The sequence below is a fragment of the Zeugodacus cucurbitae genome, chromosome 2, assembly GCF_028554725.1.
Source record: "Zeugodacus cucurbitae isolate PBARC_wt_2022May chromosome 2, idZeuCucr1.2, whole genome shotgun sequence".
NCBI lineage: Eukaryota > Metazoa > Arthropoda > Insecta > Diptera > Tephritidae > Zeugodacus > Zeugodacus cucurbitae.
Genome location: NC_071667.1, coordinates 57,430,495 through 57,452,937, shown reverse-complemented (window position 1 = coordinate 57,452,937; position 22,443 = coordinate 57,430,495). Strand labels below are relative to the sequence as shown.

General features: G+C 35.4%; 3 protein-coding genes across 3 annotated transcripts; 1 reads left to right on the top strand and 2 right to left on the bottom strand.

Moving 5' to 3' along the window:
• Nucleotides 1–1,632: 1,632 nt before the first annotated feature.
• Nucleotides 1,633–2,665, top strand: LOC105209550 (chymotrypsin-2). The gene has a single exon (XM_011179988.3). It carries the CDS (start codon nt 1,702–1,704, stop codon nt 2,494–2,496), a length of 795 nt encoding a protein of 264 aa, XP_011178290.1. The 5' UTR covers nt 1,633–1,701; the 3' UTR covers nt 2,497–2,665.
• A 2,580-nt stretch (nt 2,666–5,245) lies between these two features.
• LOC105209549 (chymotrypsin-1) lies at nt 5,246–6,189 on the bottom strand. The gene has a single exon (XM_011179987.3). The coding sequence runs from the start codon at nt 6,147–6,149 to the stop codon at nt 5,316–5,318; it is 834 nt and encodes a 277-aa protein (XP_011178289.1). The 5' UTR covers nt 6,150–6,189; the 3' UTR covers nt 5,246–5,315.
• A 3,968-nt stretch (nt 6,190–10,157) lies between these two features.
• On the bottom strand, nt 10,158–12,348 carry LOC105209547 (uncharacterized). The gene is made up of 2 exons (XM_011179984.3): nt 12,189–12,348; nt 10,158–11,358 (listed from the first exon to the last, which is right to left on the bottom strand). Exons 1-2 carry the CDS (start codon nt 12,201–12,203, stop codon nt 10,324–10,326), a joined length of 1,050 nt encoding a protein of 349 aa, XP_011178286.1. The 5' UTR covers nt 12,204–12,348; the 3' UTR covers nt 10,158–10,323.
• Between the last annotated feature and the right edge of the window lie 10,095 nt (nt 12,349–22,443).

Genomic DNA, 22,443 nt, shown 5'->3' with positions numbered 1-22,443 from the left:
AAACGGAAAATATGAAGCAACGTGATTTTCTATTTTGCTATTCTTGATCATTATCATTTCAGGGCTGGCAATAGAAAATACAACTTTTTTTATTCTATAAATATTGTCTGATGTGAATTTGATGTCAAGGTCCAACTTTTTATAACTCCCAGTAGGAATATAAGACCTTAACAAGTAATTACCGTGATCGGTATATCACCCCATACTAATTCAAAATAGATTTTACAGATTGCGTCAGACAGTTTTGCTAGTCAAAAATCAAGATAATTGGAAGAACCTTCACCTACAATCAAATAGACACTGTATTTGGGTCATAATGCTCTTATCACTACAATAACTCACTTCCGACACATCGAATCCACAACAGTCAGATATTCCTCTCTCATCGAACAAAACATCAGAAAATATCGATATCTCATTTCGGCCTTGGAATCGTGAAGATAGCCATTGAATCTGAGAACACTTATACTTGAGAGAAACAAGGCATCTAATTAAAATTCAAATGAAGACTAAGGCTCAACCCACACCGAATTAGTCAAAAACGTCTTTGACTAATAAGACACAAAAACGCATTTTGCTCTAACCGACAACAAAGGAGCCTGCGTATTTGTCTCGTCTTGTTCGGTGTGGTTTGTCACATATGAAGCTATGGGATGTTTTCGTGTCAGACAAGAAAATATGTACGTCTTGACTAATCCGGTGTGGGTTGAGCCTAACTGTATTCAGATCTATGTACGCAAATGCTACAGCTCTGTAGATAATATGTGCAGATTTAACTTGTGGGGTATTAATCTGCTCCCTCTCTTTCTCTCTGTTATTTAATGGGGAATCCTCTTGGCTAATTGTTACTAAGGAGTTTCACAACTTCTTATAAATTCCAAAGGTGGTGCTACTGAGATATTGAAATTTGACGAAATTAATTTCGAGTGGGTGTGTTGTTTCTATACCATGCACACGAACGAATACGAATAAAACTCCGACAATCAAGTCTACTTTAACTAATCGCTTCGTATTCCAGACATCTTAAAATCTACTTATCGTGTGATCATATATTTAAAAGTAATGCCAGCGCGCTAATTTGAAATTAAACCAATCAGTACTTGAAATCAATTTTGGAGTGATTTAAAGCGAAAAATTATTACGTCTACCTTCCCATATAAACAAACGATACAAAGTCCAGCGGAAAGCAACGTGTTCTAACATACGTTATTTACTAAGTATTATGTGATTTTCTGCAATGTTTTAAAGCGCCTAGTCATTACCCAATTTATAAATATTATGACTAACCAATAGCTGTCTATTAATTATTGCCTTTACCAAATCTTAATCATTAGAGATTATATCAGTTGGCTAAGCGATTAAAAGGAAAGGTAGAGTCATATCAACTACACACTGTGTGTGTACTACTACCTAGCGCCGATAGAAACGATGACCTCACTTCGTACCCCCCACCACCGCTGGCGCCACGTTCCGTTTCGTTGGAAATCCGTAGAATGCGATAAGAAAGTGAGTAGGTTTTTCGTTAGCGAGCATGCTTCCGCAAGAAATTATCAAAGTCGCGCACACAGTAGTACATCCCTTATCAGCAGTCGGTGAATTTAGTCCACATGTTAGCTATAAAAGTGAAAGTATCCCACTGTTTTAAATCAAACTAGTTCGAGTTACCTTAAAGTAAACACAAGTGAATTGAAGTGACAGAAAATGTATAAAGTAGCAGTATTATTTGTGAGCGTTCTAGCGCTATGGACAAATTGTGAAGCGCGTGTCATTGACGCGGCACCAAACAATGTACCGATCGAAGGTCGCATTGTCGGCGGTAACGAGGTGGTGAAAGGCGAATTACCCTACCAGGTGTCCATACAAAACACATTCGGCGAGCATGTGTGCGGTGGCTCCATTATCGCACCGGAATGGATCTTAACAGCTGGCCATTGCATGGATTGGCCCAAGAAGTACTTGAAGATCGTCACTGGCACAGTCGAATGGAATAAGCCTGGCGGTGAATACTTAGTGGATGACGTCAAAATACATTGTCTCTACAATAAGCCGATGTATCACAATGATATTGCCTTGGTGCGTCTCAGCACACCCATTGTCTACGACAAATTTACGCAACCAATACAGTTGGCTACGAGCAATACCCTGAAGGATGGTGATAGTTTGTTGCTCAGCGGTTGGGGTAGCATTAGAGCTTGGGGTAATGCCGTGAACAAACTGAATAAAGTGAGTTTGAAGTATATGGATTACCAAACTTGCGTGAAGTCGGTGCGCAACAAGAAATTCGTTGGCGTTGGACATATTTGTACATCGACCAAGGATGGTAAAGGCTCTTGCAGCTACGATTCTGGCGGTCCATTGGTCGATGCCAATAACGTGCAAGTTGGTATTGTCAACGGTGGCGAACCATGCGCTTTGGGTTATCCCGACACCTTTGCCAGTGTGGCCTACTATCATGACTGGATTGTCAGTACCATTGAGGGCAAGAACGCTTGTTAAGTGTGGAAGTGTACGGAGATGTTGCTGGATTTGCAGAAACATAAAGGAAATGCCATTCGCGAACAAATACTTAATAGTTATATATTAGTTTCTAGTTTTTTACACAAAACTTTGCTCACAGAAACTGTGTTCTGAGTTATTAAATTGAATATTTTTGATTGAAAAATAAGCTTTCTTTGTTTTTACTTATGTAAGTTGTTGTTACTGAAATATTTGTAAAATAGACCATGTTAAATCATAGAAAAGTCAGGGGTTCACTTCATTTTTACCTTTATGTATCTTTCGGTCATTTCCCACAATGTTTTTGGAAAACAAACAATAATAAAGTGTAAGATTCTATAAATACTGTAACGCGAAATATTTCCTTTCGAGTTAGCTTAGTCTATTACCTTAAGGTAGGTTCTTTTAGGTCGGTTACTTTTAAAACTAGCTCTATATGGTATTGAAATCTGTTAAAATGCATTGAATATATATCGTCTTGAAATAAGTAAACAAATAGGATTTTACCGAAAAAACCAATAACATCCAGGACTTTCATCGAATATAAGAACACTGATAAATTTACTATCCTTGGTATAGTATGAATCCAGGTATTTTTCGTTCAGATATTGTCGACTATTCTGGCGATGGTATTCTTGATATCAGGTGTAATCTCGAGTTGTTCTATGTTATTTTAAAAGACAATAAAAGGGCTTGCAGCGTTTTACCCAATTGGAGTTGAAGCGATAACTGTGGACCTGAATTAACCCGTCAGCACCTGCTGGTCTTGAAAGGGTAAATATTTTATAACTATCCAATTCTGTTCATAGCAGCAGCTTACATTTTTTCTGTTTACCAGCAGATCTAAAGGGTCGAATATTTCACAGTTTTATTCGAAAGAAGGACCTCCATCAACATTTTTTTTCTCGTTGCTTTTTAGGATTGAACGGCACGTCGTGAATTGAATTGATTTCTTTGTTTGTTCTGGTGGATTTTATTACGTCGCAGAGCTTATTCAATTCAACCCAATCCCCTAAAGCCTTTAGCGAACTAATTCGATCAGCTTTATGGCTACTGGGAACTATAGTTTCTTGAAACGATAAAAATCACATTATCAGTATTGAAAATATTAGGTTTATTGAAGAAGTTGGATCATATTTTCTGATTAAAGCAATTTCCATTCGACGGCTTATGACATTTATGGATCCGAAAACGCGTTCCTGATTATCGGGCAAGCAATGATATTGTAAATGGCTTCCACTTTGAACAATTTGTTACCGATTTCTAAATTATATTCTATGGTCCCAACCACTATTGTGCTCTAATCAGATGCCGTTGTCCACTCCCCTTGGGATATTATGAAGGATCTATATTATGTAAATAAATCTTTAAAGAGTCTATATCTATATATTTATTATTCTAGGTCTATATTAGATATGCATTATGCTGAGCTGGGATCTACTTCGCCCAAATATGCTGATTTATCTTTTTCAATTTCAATACTACATCACCTGCTTTAGTGACAAGAATAGAACATTCTCCAGTTTGAGAAAAAATATTTCGTGCTCGAATTCTTGAATTGTCGTACATCGTATTTACACTAAAGATACATTCATAGCTGCATCAGGAAAAACAAAACAAATTATCTTTTAATGAAATTTATCAAAATATAACAAAATACTAAAAATAATATTGGCGGGAAGCACCTGAATGTTGTCTATTTTGTGGACTTTGCCTTGTCGAAATAACAATAATAATAATATTTTTACTATCTGTCTGCTTATATTTTCAGTTCTGATTAATTATAAACCAACTCTTTTGAGTAAATAATTTTTATCGACTAATGGACAGCCATGCCTTTCTTATATTATTTTATATAATTCTATTTTGGTTTGAATATTATCAATTTACTATGTACTTAGTCACTAAAGTGTACACGCGTGTTTACATACAGGTAGCGCTGCTTATCATAAATGTTTCATGCCCACCTAACGTTTAAAATGCGATATAAACAAAAAAACGATAAGCAATATTAATTACATTTAAATAAAAACAAAACCTAATAAAGTTTTATTTTCAGTTCAAAGATTTCCACTTGTTTACGGGATCAAATAAATATGCTTGTACCGAATCTGAATAGAAAAAAAACTAAAGATAAAGTATTCCCACACTTTGGTCTCAAGTGGCGTGTTGTTGAGGGAAAGTGCAAACTATTTAAATGGGAAGAAGGCGAAGTGTGGTACTTCTTAAAAATTATACGATTTATTTATCTGAGGAAATGTTAGGGGGACTAAACTACAAGAGAACTTGGATCAAGTAGAAAAAAATTATGAAACTCTATTTTTAAGAGGGACGAAGTATATCCCTCCGAAACAGAAATGATTGGATTTGAGAAGTGAAATAGAGAAGTAATATAGAGGAGATATAAGGCGGATCCATATTCGGATCAGTTTTAAATATTTGTAGAAAACGTAGAGAGTATAGCAATAACACGAGCATATTGCTGCCATGAGAAGCTTTTTATAATATCCACTTAGCCATTCGGAGTCGGATTAAAATTTATAGAACCCTCCATGTGGCTGTTATCAATAGAGCACAAGGCACTAACTCCTTTTTCCTGCTGGGTGTTTGTTTTTAACAAAGTAAAAATACGTTGCATACTTTTTGGAGCTCTAATGGTTTAAAAGCACTATGTATTTAGCCATCGTAAACTATTTGCCAATTAAAAAATTATCAATTTGCTTTGAAGACAATTTTATAGTATTTATTTATGATTCTATTCTTTTTTTTGTGTATTTCAATAATTTTTTTCATTTCCACTTGTTTCCTTGCCTCAATGCTCAAATCTCAGTAGCTTCTCCCTCTGCAGGTGTGGACAGATGAGTACGTATGAAATCGTGATAGTAAGCCACACTGGCATGCACATCAGGATAACCCTTGGCGCAGGGCAATCCCCAATTCACCAAAGCGACTAAAGTGCCGTTGTGCACCAGCGGACCACCTGAATCGCCATGACAAGCACCTTTACCGTTATCATTGAAGGTGCACAAGTGACCCACATCCACGTAGCTCGACAGGTTGTCAGTGTGTGCAGCGCGGCACTCCTCATATGGCACCACGCGGACAGTCAGTGTTTGTAGAACATCCGGTGTGGAGCCACCCAAAGCCATGGAACCCCAACCGGTAAGCACCAGCTCATCGTCCTTCTTTAGCGGCTCGTAAGCATACTTCACTGCCTGTGTGTGTTCATCGTAGACGATGGAGTCGTTCAGATGCAAGAGCGCAATATCGTTGGCGTACGGTGGATGATTGTAGTTCGAGTGCATGACAATGCGGTCGGGATAGTAGATTTTGCCAGTGTTGTTCTTCAGATTTTGTGCACCAGTGAGGATTTGTATTTTCGTGGCAGTTGCACCAGACACACAATGTGAGGCGGTGATGATCCAGCGCTCGTCGATGATGGCACCGCCACAGAAGTGACGACCGCGCAAATTCTGCATGGAAATTTGATAGGGTGCCAGTCCATCGGGTGCTGCTACGCCACCGACAATGCGTGGATTTGTTTGTGGCGGATAAATAACTTCATTCTCGTCCTTTGTTATAATTCGGCCACTGACGATAGCGACTAGAGCCAACTGGAGTGCCAGTAAACCGATTGTCTTGCACTGATACATTTTGTTTGTGTTGCGGTAACTGGAATGCTTGATTTGTCAAATAGTTTACACTTTTATAGCACAAAATTAGAACTTTGGGTATTACGGTAAAGTAATAAAAGTGAAGTTAAGGGCTCTTGTGGTGTGCTTATCACTACCTCGCCATTGACTTTTATGCAGGCGAGGCACAAGAAGCCTGCTGTGAAGAAAAGAATGTCTGGTAAATTTACATTAATATGTGCAATGCGTTATGCACTCACTTTGAAAGGGGTTATAGACTCTGTTTATAGATAGTTTTTTAGTTTAGTTAATGTGTTAAAGTGTAACAGTTTTTTTCATGTTGCTAAGTGGAAAAAGATGTCAAGTCATTGCTACTTTATTTGTTTGTTATTTATTAATTAATTTAAAGTTTAATAATAAAAAATTTCTAGAGAAATGGTTTTACAACTACGCCTACTTCCCATGTAACAAAAGTTTGAATTCCATCTGATCGTTCCCTTTACAAAATATGTATGAAGCACCAGTGAATATATCAGAACAAAACATGCAGCATTTATATTGGAGGTGTGGCATCGCTTAACCCGGTACTGCCCAGAACTTTTTACGTTTCAGAGTTTTCTGATATGAAATACACCTAAGTATGTATTTTGACCGCCTGATCACGAAAATAAAGTCTGTTCATCGTAGTTTGTAGTTTTAAAGCGAAATTTTCAAGTTATTTATGAAAAGATAGGGATAATTTTTGCGTTACCATATGGTAATCGTGGGTTAATTCGGGTACCCCAAAATAGCGGTAAATCTCTCGGATATTCAGACAGATAATCTTGTATCTAATGTAGCTTGGTGACAAACATTTTTGAAATCGATCCAGGAATTTCCGTAGCATCCTACTATAATGATTTACGTTATTATCGGGCGTTATACGTTTTTTTTTTTGAGGACAAGCTGTGTTTTTACTTAAATATGGCGGAAACAGGTTCTAAATCCGGTATATACATATATAGTGATGAAATCGGTCAGGACTTTGATCATACCAATGATACCACCATGACTCTTAATAAAAAAAATTGTTAATATTTTCAGATTAATGAACACGTATTTTCGAAAATACCATTCCAAGTGGTTAATATCTGACCTTATATATTTCAATTGTATATGGCGAATCGCAGTGCGCTTTCGAACCATTTCACTTTCCAATTGAAATGGAAGAATTCTATATGTCAACAATTAAATATGTGCATTTATCCCAAATAAAATTCTAAGCTGATCTCACCTGACCTCTCAAATTGTAAACAAAACTGATCTCACATGACGCCTCAAAATGTTAACTGACCTCATCCCAAACGCTCCTCTAAAAAGTAAACAAACTTGCCGACACCTGAACGCCAAAGTGTAAAGAATACTTAAACCACGTGACTCTCAAAATTTAAGCAAACATAACCCCGTATAACCTCCCAAAATTTAAACAAAATTGACCCAATGAGACCCCCTGAAATTTAAAATAACCTTTCCCACGAGACCCCTAAAAAACTTGTACCCTCTAAATCTAAACAAAACTTATCTCACATGACTCTTCAAAATGAAAATAAACATCATCCCACGTTACCCTCAACACGAAATCCTACCCCACGTCACCCCCCCAAAATGTAAAAAAACCGACCAAAGGTATTGGACTTTGGCGAAAATTTAAACAAACCCCGGCCAAAGATCATTGACCTCGGTCGAAATGTAAATAAAGTCGGGGCTCCATTATACTTTGCAGTTGATCAATACAGATATAACAAAATTTAATTCTTGATTGGCATTGTCACTTCATTTAAATCCTTTAGACGATCTGCGATCATCTCTAACAACAATCAAGAAATGTCGTTAGTGCCCATTCTCCTCAACGACTTAAAATTTAATATGATTAAAGGAAAATGATAATAAATAATAAATAAATAAAAATTGCAAATAAATTGAACAACAAATCGGTTTAATATAATATTAGTAAATATAATTTAATATATAATAAAATAATAAAACTTCATTTCATATGCTCAAATTTACAATACAATTCAAACTATTCAACTTTTACAAATAAATGTTCCGTACACTTCAAACTGTTGGCTTCCACTTCGTATGAACAAGTAAAAACATTTTGAAGCCAATCATTGTCAATAAGCAAAGCAGCGCTGTCGCTTCGCTGCTGAAGCTTTCGTAAGAAATGTTTAATAGCAAAAATCTTATAGAATACTTAAAAAGACTCACCATTTTCGTAGATTACCTTCAAAGTCATACCATAAGCCAGCATTTATTCCATCATTTAGGCAATATTTACGATTTTTACACGCAAAAACACGTATATAAACTTGTCACTCTGCCTGCGCAGTGCACTCATATGCATTATGGAGCTTATTTAGCAGTTAACTTAATAGAACACAAGCTATGCATTTGCATTTTCTTTAAAAACACTCACTGTATCAATATTTACCACAAAACACTTAATCTGTATAATTTTTAATGAAAAAACCACAATTTTCAGAAATTTCACACGAGCGCGTCGAAAACTTTTGCACGACAATTGAAATGGCGAAGGAAACTGAGTGATGCATAGGGTTGCGTGTGTATTGCCAGATAGTAAGTTTTTGCATTAAATTTATATATTTAAAAAAAAGTTTATAGAAATGTAATTTTTTTTCATTCGTATTTAAATACATAACTTATATTTTAATCGTAAAATATATTGTAATAGTTTTATAATATAAATTAAATTAATTAATTAAATGTAAAATAAATAAGCTTTCATAAAAATTTAAATATTTTATAATTAGTATAATTAATATTAATCACAGACTAATGAATTTTTTCGTTATTTAAAAGCGTGAATTGAATAGAATAGAAATTGTTTCCCAGTTTAAAAAAAATGTGTCTTCATTTCCTTCTGCGGTAGAGATAAACGATAATAACATGATTATTTATTTCTTTTTATTTTTTCTGAATTATATTAAACATTAAGTTTGTTATTTATACAGTATTTCCCTTGCAGAACAGTAAAATTATGCTTCCGTCTACGCTAGATGGTGCAATACCCCGGACAAAGTTAGAGTGTTGCCAACCGTGTATCTAGCAAAATTGTTTTTAAACAAGAATTTAAACTAAATTAAAGTTTTTGGTTCTTATTTACAAAATAAAATATATGTTGTTCAACGCTTTCTAAGTTACAGCATACAAACTTATTGAATAGAGAAAAACTGAAAATAATCTATTACAAAAATATCAGTTACGCTAACGAAAGCAATTAACTTGACTTAAAAACAATATATTTATATTTTTAAATTAAAGAATACCAGATAAACTCTTGTTAATAATGATTTTTTATGTATTTTAATCATTTCAAACTATTCCAAAAAGGTCTCCGTCTACAACTGAATTTAGTGCTAGAATAATCTATTACAATAATTAGTTTGCACATCATAAATTATTTCCAAACGCACTGGTAGCACTGTTTTTCTAGTTGCATTGCCCAGCTTCCGCCGTCATTTCAAACGTCGCATATTCGTTTCCGACACGTCGGAGTAAAATTAAAATTGTGAATTTTGTATTAAAAGCTATAAATTGCAGTGTTTTATCACAAGTAAGGTGTTTTAGAGTGCTTTATATTGCAAGTATATATAATATTATATCAATGAGTGTTTTGTTTTAAAGAATACTCGTATTCACAAGTGGAAAGTGCTTCGGAGCAGCCAAGAGGAAATGTTGCACAAGCGCTTGTGTAGAGAAGTATATTATATATATATTATTTTTGATACAAGAAATACATCTCTCCTTGATGTTCAAATCATAACTTGATTATATGCATCTAATGAGTTTGATAAGTATGGATAAAGCCAGCAATGAGCAACAATCTTGAGAAAGTGCTACTTAGCAGTGTCGATAGCCGTCTGCCAGGTAATTACTTAACCTTTGAATAAACTTCTGCCTCCAAAATTAGGTACTCAATATATTATAACAAATATTCCACTCCAAATTATTAAACTACTCATAATCATTTTTTCAATAGGAAGGGTATCTTTTATTTGCAAAAGGGGAACTTAATTTTCTACAAACTTAAAACTAGTTTAACAAACGAAAGTTATGTAATGATATCTTAAACACTCACATAAATTCATAACAACTAAAACATGAAGCATTCATTGTGGCAAAATGAAGATCTTTAGTACTGATTCAGTGGTGGCAAGTACTGACCGTTGTTTGGGCCATTGATGGTATTCTGGAATTGATCTTCGTATTGACCATCTTGACCGGCCTGCTGTTGTTGTACCAACTGTTGTTCGTCTTCGATATCCTCCTCCTCGGGTGCATCAAGTGAGCCCACAACCGAAGTGACTGGCGCCAAACCCTCATCGGTAATGGTGGAAGTACCGCCCAAACTGTCGTATTGCGATTGAATTTGACGTTGTGCATTGGCTGCCTCCTCAGGTGTACGGTATTTAATGAAGAACACTTCGGGTTTGTTGATGTGTTGTGGTGCCTCTTGTATGGCATCCTGCAAGTCAGCGGCAGAAGTCTTCTTCGACAACACATAGACAACAGTCTTCTCCTCCTTCAGCGCCTTGGCCAAGTTGACAGCAGCAGCCTTGCTAGTTTGTGCAGGTGTCTTCACGAACAACACATTGTAATGTTTGCGTGGTTGCGCGGCCAATTGATTGATTTCATCTTGAATCTCTTCCTCATTCTCTTCGGGTGCGGAGTGTATGAAGAAATTCTTAGTGACTATAGCCTTCTTTGGCACCTTAACACGTTGACGCAAGCGACGTGATTGCTTGATAGCGCTCACTGGTGCAATTGGCACCTGAAAGTTTGCTTGTGAGGGGAAGTTAGATGGCATTGGCAATCCTTGTGGTGGCAATACTGCAGAGTTTTGTGGTAAACGTACGAGTTGTTGTTGTGGTGGTAGTGACTGCAAGGGTTGTTGTAGTGGTAGTGACTGCAAAGGTTGTTGTGGTGGCAAGGGTCGTCGCTGTTGTGGCAGATATTGTTGACTGGGTTGTGTAATTTGCATTGGATTGTTAATGCTACCAGGTAGATGTTGTGGCTGCTGCTGCTGTTGGGGTAGTGAGTTGAGTAGCTGTGCAAGCAATGGCTGTTGCTGATCGTTAAACAGCGGTTGTTGTTGCACATTGTAATTATAACCATTGCGGAGCGAAATATCAGCGGATGCCAGTGCGGCCAGTGTCAGCGAAAGAGTCTGTAAATTTGGTTAGAAATGAAGTAAATATAGATTGCTTTGTGAGGTTAGGGTGAATTTCGTATATTTTCAAATTGTTTTGACGGATTTTAAAATTGTTTAAAAGCTTTTAGTTTTTCTACTTTACTGTACGAAAAATGTGTTAAACAGGTTTGTAATTTATTGTGGACGGGAGTTCAGTGGGCATTTCTTAATGCAAAGTTTGACGAAATATACGCTATTGTTCAATTTTATCAATTGTAATGATAATTTGCCGCTTACACCTTTGCTTTGTGAATGAAATTTATTTATTTTTTCGTGTTATGAAACTTTTTGAACATAATTCAATGGAGGAGTATATTTCTTTTGCTGTCAGAAGGTTTCCATTTGGCTTTAAATTGCTTTGCCGAGAGTTTACGAGACTTTTTTTTAAACTTATTTATTTTCTTTGCCCGGGATTCGAACCTGCGGACCACCAAGTGCGTACTCAGCATATGATTGAGTTACTATTTTAACTTCAAAATGTTAGTAATTAACATTAGTAATATCTCTTATTTGTTAACTGATCAATAATATGATGATTATTCACAAGTGAGTAGGTGAATTGAATCCAATTGTTGCAAAAATATGATTTATAGGTTACTTTCTATTTGTGTATTCACTTCGAAATGCCACTAACGGTAACATATTAGTATTTCTATTAGAAAGTACAATTGTTTTATATCTTCTATTATCAACTTTTCAGTATTTTTCAGTATTAACACAATTAATCAAAAAAATTAAAAAATAAAAAACTTTAAAAAATCTAAACAGCACTAAATCACATATATTTCTATTTCACTGCCACGTACCACAAAGATCTTCATATTGTCGCTTAGTTGGATGCTTAAGTTAAGTTGGTTGAACGGTTGACTTTAAAAGATGACCACTCGAGTTGGACTGTTAACAACCTGCTGCCAGCTCTTGCCTTTTATACTAACATAAACCTTAACATTCACTAGCAGACAGCTGAATGCATAACAAAATGAACGTCAAAACTAAAGTGACAGTGAACAGTGACAGTCTGGTGCGCCAACGGTTGTTTGGTGGCAACGACTACGCATCTTACGGCGCGTAAGCATATGCAACATACTTCAGGCAGCCAATAATAATAGCGTAACCTATAATCATAACAACAGCAACAACAACACAAACAATATATGATTACAATGACAATATGCTGCGCATAAAAGGTATTACAAATTAGACTGTCGCCGAGAAAATCACCATATTTTAGTCACACACATACATACATACTCGTATGGGTGTATATGGACCAGACAATAGTGGTCCAATTATAAAGCCTCGATTTGTTGCAAATATTTTTGTAGATAATGCGCACCTTTCGCACTGCTTTGCTAAAATTAGCAACAATAAGTAGATATAATCAAAATCAATTTCAATACTTTCGCATGCACATTTTATTTTTATAAATGTCAAACCATCTGATTTATAGATAAGCTATTATCAAAAAAGAGAGAGGGCACTTTGAGAAAGGGAACAGTGCAAAGATTTCGTTTGAGTGCTATAACAGTACTATGTGCTAAAGATATGGAAATAGTTGATGCGTGCTTTTTTAGCTGATTGGATTGGAATGTGGAGTCAGCGATGACTAATGGAAGTAAATTTAAATCTAGATGTGTAATCATATGTTCATTGCAACTAGTTAGAGACTTTAATTTTTTTAATTTAAGCTTTAAATGAATTCAAGTATTCTTCTTCGTTTTAAATACCACAACAACAGTTTAAGGGATTTTGTTCTATTGCGCCAGTAATTTCTTTGCATCTCATGTTGTAACTAATTCGAAACTCCTTGTTCTAAAAAGCCCCATCTTATATTCTTCTTCTATGATTAGTAGCTTTCGTTCTTCACTAGTTTACTAACACGATAATACTATGTTGAATAATATACTTTCAGATTTGTCGATTACTGATATTACTGATACCCATAAGCACAGAAATCTTTCACTCGAATACTTTAAGAATTCTTTTAACTGATTTACATAGTATTGATTTACTTCTAGGTATATGTATTTGCGACATTGCGATATCGACATCGATACTGATGAAAATAATGAAGAATGAGGTCATAAACATATATATTATATAAATGGTCAGGATGAGGAGTGGATTCGAAATCCGGATGTCTGTCCGTGCCAGCGATAACTTGAGTACAAATTTAGATATCTTACGGAAACTCGGTACACATATTCCTTGCTACCCTTATAACTTATAAACTGCCATAAATACAGTTATAAAACTAAAATTTTATACAGAGGATCATACTATGAAATTTTATGCCATTTTTTAAGTGGGCGTGGCCCCGCCACCAAATAGGTTTTATGTATATATCTTGCAAATAAATAAAGCTATATAAACCAAACTTTGAAAATAGGTGTAATCGGATAATAATCACGCCCTCCTACCATACAAAGATTATGTTGAAAATTACTAAAAATGCGTTAACTCACTAACGAAAAACATCAGAAACACTTAATTTAACAGAAGAAATGGCTGCACTCAAATCAAAAAAAAAAAAAACAAGTAAGGAAGGGCTAAGATCGGATGTAACCGAAAATTTTATACTCTCGCAATTTATTTATTTAACTTTATTAATATAATACACAATTTGACCCACATATTCGTCATATATATTGTATAAAGTCCATTGAAAACCCTAATATTAGGTTATATTAGGTTAGAAGCACCGAGGTTCTAATGTTCGATATATGGGGCCTTGAAAACCTATGGTCCGATTTCGGCGATTTTTAGAATGGGGTTGCCACACTATAAACGTAATATTTGTGTAAAGTTCTGCATCGATATCTTCACTAGTGCTTACTTTATATATTGTAAAGTAAACGCTTCAGATCATCTTCAAAGTTCTGGTATATAGGAAGTAGGCGAGGTTGTGAAGCGATTTGGCCTATTTTCACAACATATCATTGGGATGTAAGGAAACTACTACAAACCAAGTTTCATTGAAATCGGTCAAGTAGTTCCTGAGATATGGTTTTTGACCCATAAGTGGGCGACGCCACGCCCATTTTCCATTTTGTAAAAAAATCTGAGTGTAGCTTCCATCTGCCATTTTTTATGTGAAATTTAGTGTTTCTGGCGTTTTTTGTTAGTGAGTTAACCCACTTTTAGTAGTTATCAACATAACCTTTGTATGGGAGGTGGGCGTGGTTACAATCCGATTTCCTCCATTTTTGGACTGTATAAGGTAGTACCGTTATGTGGACAAAACTATAATACTCTCGTAGCAACTTTGTTGCGAGAGTATAAAAATAGAAAATATAATATTTTCTTGACACACTGATGACGGATGAAATATGGGTGAAATCAATTCACAACCACGCCTACTTCGCATGTAACTCAATTTTAAATTCTATCTGATTCGTTCATCAAGGAAGATAAACTTTTCACAAACACTGTATCACTTGTAGAAAATTTCTGTTCTGTTTCTTCTAATAGTGGTTCTCTGTACCAAAAATGGTTAAAATCGGGTCATAACTTCCCCTAGCTACCATATACCTAATTATAAGATTTTCAAAAATACGTACCCCCTAAAAATACGCTTAATACCCTTTAAATCGTTTAATATGTGATATATCTTACCAAATTAAGTGAGCATATAGTCTTGGATATAGTGTCTCTTGACGGTTTATGTTTTCTTGTTGATATTTTGTTATATGTTATGTTGCATGGTGTAATTGTAAAATAGTTCAAGTTAAAGTAAAGGGCAACGAGTAAATTAAATTGGTTGTTTGCAAAAACTAATTTGCACAGCTATGCCATTATGCTCTAATCAGCTATGTGATTATAAATAAGTGTGCCATATTGACAGATCCACTCTCTTCTTTAAAGGTCGCTTTGACAATTCATTGAATTGAACTGGATTTAACAATAGATTTCGACAGACGTTGCAAAGCTATGCAAAAATGTATTTTAAGAAAAACCAACAACAACAATACGCACAGTCTTATATATTTATGCAAAAATCCACAATTGTGGACTCAAACAATAAAGCTCTCAATGCAATAACTCTCTCTCTCTTTCTCGAACTTTATCCGGGCGCCTAACTCTCTCAAGCTGGCATTGTATTCGACTCAATGGTTGTTTTGTAAAATGTTTCAAATATTTAATAATAGTACATATTATCTAAACAAAGCCTCCATATAAAAAAAAAGTGTGCTCTATTGATTTATTGAGTGCGCGGCTTTATGGCTCCCACTGTCAAGGCGGTCGCATTCAATGGCGCTTAATGGGCGACGTGGCTCTTTTATTAAACTGAACACACATATATTCATACATAGGTCTGGTATATGCAATATTTTAAGGTGTATTGTAATGTTAAATACGAAATCAGTTTGTTGGCGCTTGTGTAGAAATTTGCTTAATAATCAGTTACCACTACTTTCAGCAGATTATAGGTTGGATTATGTTAGTACACAATGGAAATGTGTGGTTCAGTGAAATTAAGCAATTTTCTTAATCATAAAACTCATATATTTTGGTATATATCAGCAGATCCGACGAAGAAAGGTGTGATTGAGATCAATCGGAGTGATATTAATTGGTATTTAAACAATATTTTCGATATTTTAACAATTATATCTATATAAGGCACCGTCTTTTCAAAATGTTAACAGTTATATATAAGACCTCGTCTTTTTTTTAATTAAAAAAAAACTCGAGAAAGTTTTTTTTTGTAAAAGTGATAATTTGAAACCAGTTCCCCACATTTCATTAAAATAACCCAACTTCACATCGAAAACCATGTAATTTTTGCTTTTCAGATTTTCCAAAATCAGTTTATAATTAACATTCTCTCATGAGTGTCTTCGATATATGACTGAAATCACTAAGTGAGATCTATTGTTCGATCAACAGCCATTAAAATTAAACCCAACTTAACCTAACCTAACTTATTTAAACCCAAACTAATTCATTTAAATCCTACAAGTCCAAACGCTATCATTGAAAACATTTATTATCATTATTAATTAAGTAAAAATTGTGTGATTAATGAAACCATGCACCATTTCTCAACGGCATAAATTAATTCAGTTTGCAAAAATCACGAAAGGAAAAAAGAAAATTTTTGCAACTTCCAATAATCAACCAAAACTTAGTTACTAACTTAAGTAAGTTATAAATCTTCGACCGGTGACATTAACGCATTGAAACGGGTTTTCGACTTTCTCACGCCAATTGTCTATTATCCATTGTATTTCGGACATGTTCACGCCAAGCATTGCGCTAACTCGCTTTATGTAAATTCATGGTGGCATATTTCTTCGAGCGTTTGCTACGGTAATAATCCAAATATGTAAATTTGACTGTAGATTGCTTCAACTTCCACTGCAAGCACGTCTTCGAGCGTTTCGTACACTTGGGAAGTGATTAATTTTTGTCATAACAAATTAACGCGCTGTGCTGTGAGGTGAAAATGCATTTTTGATAAGTGTGTGCTTGTGACCCCCGGAGATACATTAACAATAACTATACGTTTACACCGAAATAATTAAGAAATTAATAAATTAGTGGTATGGGAAGATAAAGTGTCGTTATTTGAAGAGGAGGCTATTGATATGGTGGATATGGTGGATATGGTTGGTGCGATAAGTCCGTGACAAAGTACACTTTTTTATCTAAATTTCTTCCAAAATTTTTCTAATTTGATGATCACATTATACCGCTTTCAAAGTTCCTATTTGTTAGTTATTTTATTAGCAATAAATCAGAAAAATAACTCTCATCATAGCAACTTCTCGCCTTAAAGAAATTACGTTTCCTTTCTCCAAATACAGTCCGTTAAGTAACCACTTGGACTAACTCCGTACTCTGATTTTCGGTTTCCGGATTTACAACTGAACTCCTCTGACTCCTCGACCGATTTATCTCAAAATACCAGTCAATTGTTCATTAGAGGTTTTCTAAAACCGTTTTGAGAAAGAGTTTATTTCCCGAAGTTGCTCGCAAAAATGTCGAGTGATTTCGTGAACTCACCAAAGACTACCTGACATCTATTTATTAAATCTCCAAAGCTCAACTATATTCAAAATTACTGACAGCCAAGAAATTATTAAAGGGACTAGTACTGCCCGGTGAAATTCGAAATGTCAGTGAACTATCTAACCAACCTCGTATATTGCTTATTTAATATGAATTAATGCTTGTAATATTAATTAATGGATTTAACATTTATATATAGTTAATTAAATAATATTTATGATAGAAATAAAATAGCAATAATAATAAAAATGTAAGACAAGAAAATGAAGCTATAATCAATCAATCAATTGAAAATAATTAATTAGTTTATAAACTATTAACTATTGGCAGACAAAACATTTGAAAGAGTTGTCAAATTAATGGAAACACAATTTGTTTAATGCAAATCAGATGAAATTTTGAATCCGCCGAGGTGAATGCATTTAAACAATTCGTTGAACAGTTTACCAATAATATTTTGTTAATGTGTTTAATGACATGTCACGGCATGCTACTGTAATACTAACGGGTGATTTTTTTGAGGTTAGGATTTTCATGCATTAGTATTTGACAGATCACGTGGGATTTCAGACATGGTGTCAAAGAGAAAGATGCTCAGTATGCTTTGACATTTCATCATGAATAGACGAACGATCTGCCACAACGTCGAATTTTCAGTGAATGGGCCCTAGAAAAGTTGGCAGAAAATCCGCTTTTTTATCGACAAATTTTGTTCAGCGATGAGGCTCATTTCTGGTTGAATGGCTACGTAAATAAGCAAAATTGCCGCATTTGGGGTGAAGAGCAACCAGAAGCCGTTCAAGAACTGCCCATGCATCCCGAAAAATGCACTGTTTGGTGTGGTTTGTACGCTGGTGGAATCATTGGACCGTATTTTTTCAAAGATGCTGTTGGACGCAACGTTACGGTGAATGGCGATCGCTATCGTTCGATGCTAACAAACTTTTTGTTGCCAAAAATGGAAGAACTGAACTTGGTTGACATGTGGTTTCAACAAGATGGCGCTACATGCCACACAGCTCGCGATTCTATGGCCATTTTGAGGGAAAACTTCGGAGAACAATTCATCTCAAGAAATGGACCCGTAAGTTGGCCACCAAGATCATGCGATTTAACGCCTTTAGACTATTTTTTGTGGGGCTACGTCAAGTCTAAAGTCTACAGAAATAAACCAGCAACTATTCCAGCTTTGGAAGACAACATTTCCGAAGAAATTCGGGCTATTCCGGCCGAAATGCTCGAAAAAGTTGCCCAAAATTGGACTTTCCGAATGGACCACCTAAGACGCAGCCGCGGTCAACATTTAAATGAAATTATCTTCAAAAAGTAAATGTCATGAACCAATCTAACGTTTCAAATAAAGAACCGATGAGATTTTGCAAATTTTATGCGTTTTTTTTTTTTAAAAAGTTATCAAGCTCTTAAAAAATCACCCTTTAGTTATGCAGAATAAATTAATCATTTGGAGTGATTCCTTCAAGCCTTTTTGATAATTATACACCTTGTTGTACCTGTGATGTTTGTCTTTGAATATTAACTTGTATAATCTATTCAAATACGGCGGCGAAGAACTGATAAGGTGCATGCATCAGCTTCTTTGCAGAATATGGTCGGAAGAAAGCATGCCTGGCGATTGGTATCTCAGTGTGCTCTGCCCAATCCATAAAAAGGGAGATCCCACAATCTGCGCCAATTACCGTGGGATCAGCCTCCTAAATATCGCATACAAGGTTCTATCGAGCGTACTGTGTGAAAGACTAAAGCCCACCGTCAAAAAACTGATTGGACCTTATCAGTGTGGCTTTAGACCGGGAAAATCGACAACTGACCAGATATTCACCATGCGTCAAATCTTGGAGAAGACCAGTGAAAAGAGGATCGACACACACCACCTTTTTGTCGATTTTAAAGCTGCTTTCGACAGCACGAAAAGAAGCTGCCTTTATGCCGCGATGTCTGAATTTGGTATCCCCGCAAAACTAATACGGCTGTGTAAGGCTGCGTGCATGTCGGAGCTGCGATAAGCGATAAGAACATCGATAAGAGCGAAGCATAGAAAATTGATACATGTAATTTAATACAAGTGTGCATGTCGGAGCAGCGCGCGAACTCACTCTTTGCTGGCTATCATCGATAAGATATCATCGGAAGCAACAACCGCGCCGTATGTTCTGCTTTTTCCCGCATGGATAAGGAGGCGAAGCGAATGGGTCTGGAGGTGAATGAGGACAAGACGGAATATCTCCTGTCATCAAGCAAACAGTCGGCGCATTCGGGTCTTGGCTCCCACGTCACTGTTGACAGTCATAACTTCGAGGTCGTAGATAATTTCGTATACCTGGGAACCAGCATCAACAGCACGAACAATGTCAGCCTCGAAATCTAGCGCAGAATAACTCTTGCCAACAGGTGCTACTTTGGACTGAGTAAGCAATTGAACAGTAAAGTCCTCTCTCGACGAACCAAAATCAAGCTCTACAAGTCGCTTATCATTCCCGTCCTGCTTTACGGTGCAGAAGCTTGGACGATGTCAACATCCGATAAGACGACACTAGGAGTTTTCGAAAAGGAAAATTTTGCTCAAGATTTATGGTCCTCAGAACATTGGCAACGGCGAATACCGCAGACGATGGAACGATGAGCTGTACGAGTTATACGACGACATTGACATAGTTCAGCGAATAAAAAGACAGCGGCTACGCTGGCTAGGTCATGTTGTCCGAATGGACGAAAACGCTCCAGCCCTGAAAGTGTTCGATGCAGTACCCGCCGTAGGAAGCCGAGGAAAGAGAAGGCCTCCACTCCGTTGGAGGGACCAGGTGGAGAGCGACCTGGTTACACCTGGGATCTCCAACTGGCGCCGAACTGCGAAGGAGAGAGAGAGGTGGCGCACTATCGTCGATTCGGCTATAACCGGCTAAACGGTTGCAACGCCAATCACATACATACATAATCTTTAAAATGTTAGGTGGGTATCAAAGGCTAAAAACAGGGGTATTTTTTAACTTTTTTTTTTATATTATATATAAATACATCATATATTTCATTTAAACAATTTATCGCATTAAAGATACATGTTTAAACAGTATTGAGTGAAATTTGTATTTAAAATTTCCGAAAACTCTGCCGTTGGCAACTCATCTCCCACTGGGTGTCCAAAAAAAAAGGTCTTGCGGTGGACATCATAACTCAAAAATATCTCGATAGTATATGGATAAATCTAGTTAATGAACGAACGAAAAAAGAAAATATAGGGGAACTTCTCTAACTCGAATCACCATAATCCACAAAAATCTTCGAGTTAGAGAGACCTCGAGTTATAGAATTTTCATTAAAACATAAAATTTTTCAAAAAGCTGGAAAATATAGATTTATACACTGTTTTATATAGTTACTTCGCTTAAAGTTTTATGTTCATACGATAAAAGATGTTTTCTGTAATTTTGTTGGTTGCTCTTTGCTATTGCTTGGCTCTTGACATCTGTATCCCACGCCTTTGTTACATGATTTATGCAATATATAAGTGCAATATCATATTTTTTGTTCGACTCCATACGAATATAGGAACTCTTCTAAAATTCTGCCTCGATAGTAAAATTGTATTTTTTGAATTATGTCCTGGTCGAAAAGTTCGATTTATAGAAGGAAAATTCTATGAAATTTGACTTCTCTTGCCAATTCAAGAGTTCGATTTACGAAGAACTTCGAGTTATGGAAGTTCCATTGTATTACAATAATTATTTTGACAAACTTTAAACCAACAAAAACTCGCTTTTTTTGACAAATTTTCGGCATATATTGTCTCGAAAAAATAGTTATAACAACAATTTAAAATATCCTTTGTAACTAGATAATGTTATTTCAAAGATGTGTGCAAAATTTGAACAAAATCATTCATAACTTCATAACTTTTTGAGATATCGTGTCCATCAACTTGAAAAAGTGAGTTTTGAGATACATACATATATGCATTTAAAGTTTTACAGTCGTATTAACGTGCCCCTGATTGGCGGAAGATCCAAAGGGTATATCTCTTAGATATTTACTCGGTTTGATATGTAATTTTTGGATAATATTTTAAAGATATTGCACTATTTATTAAGACAATAAAATTTTTTCTCAAATTTTGTAAATTAAATATTTTTATTAAAAACAATCAAAATTATCATTGATGAAATGAGACCGAATGTTCCTAAGGTTTGAATGATGCTGGATGCAACTAGATTTGAACAGAATGTGTTATGAAGACCATCCTAGCTCGTCAGACCGAATATTCTCTTTAGTCGGTAAAAACTATTAAATGGGTTGTTAGAGCTCTTTTTCACTATTCCTCCAATTGAATAATGTTTTTAGAATACTAAGGTGGAGAAACTAATTGTTTTTTTTTGACTGACCATAATAACATGAACATATCTTCACAAAAAAAGTCTAGCGAATATCACATGACCTCTATGTCCGCAATCATTTTTTGAGATTAATTTGCAAATCATAAAAGCTGTTGTAATCGTTTTCATAGTAATTTACAATTTATACTGAATATAAACGGATGTTTACTTTGACACATGATCATATCATATGACGTGGTGAAGTAACATAACATCACACGTAGCTGCGATATCACATCATTATCACGTTATTTATTTCTTTGTTTGTTTGTCATACCTTTTTTGTTAGCGAGGCGCTGTAGTCTACTTCCAGTCAGTTGCTACTCAAAACGCCTAAAATTATGTGATGAAAGAAGTTCAAGCAGTTTGTGCTTTGAAAATGTAGGAGTAAATATTGTTACAACTACAACAACAATACTGCATATTACTCGTGACTGTGCAAGGGTCCATCATATAATAATTTTTAACCAGTTCTTAACTACAGTAGTGCAATGGTTTCGTAATCAAATTACAAATAAAATGATAAAACAAGCGTTTCAACCTTCAACCAAAAATGTTTGTTCACCTTCCCGAATACTGATTTCCAACGTCTCACTTTTAATATTTAATACCTACTCCTTAAGTCTTTAGACAATAAGGATATTTAATGATGGTATAATTC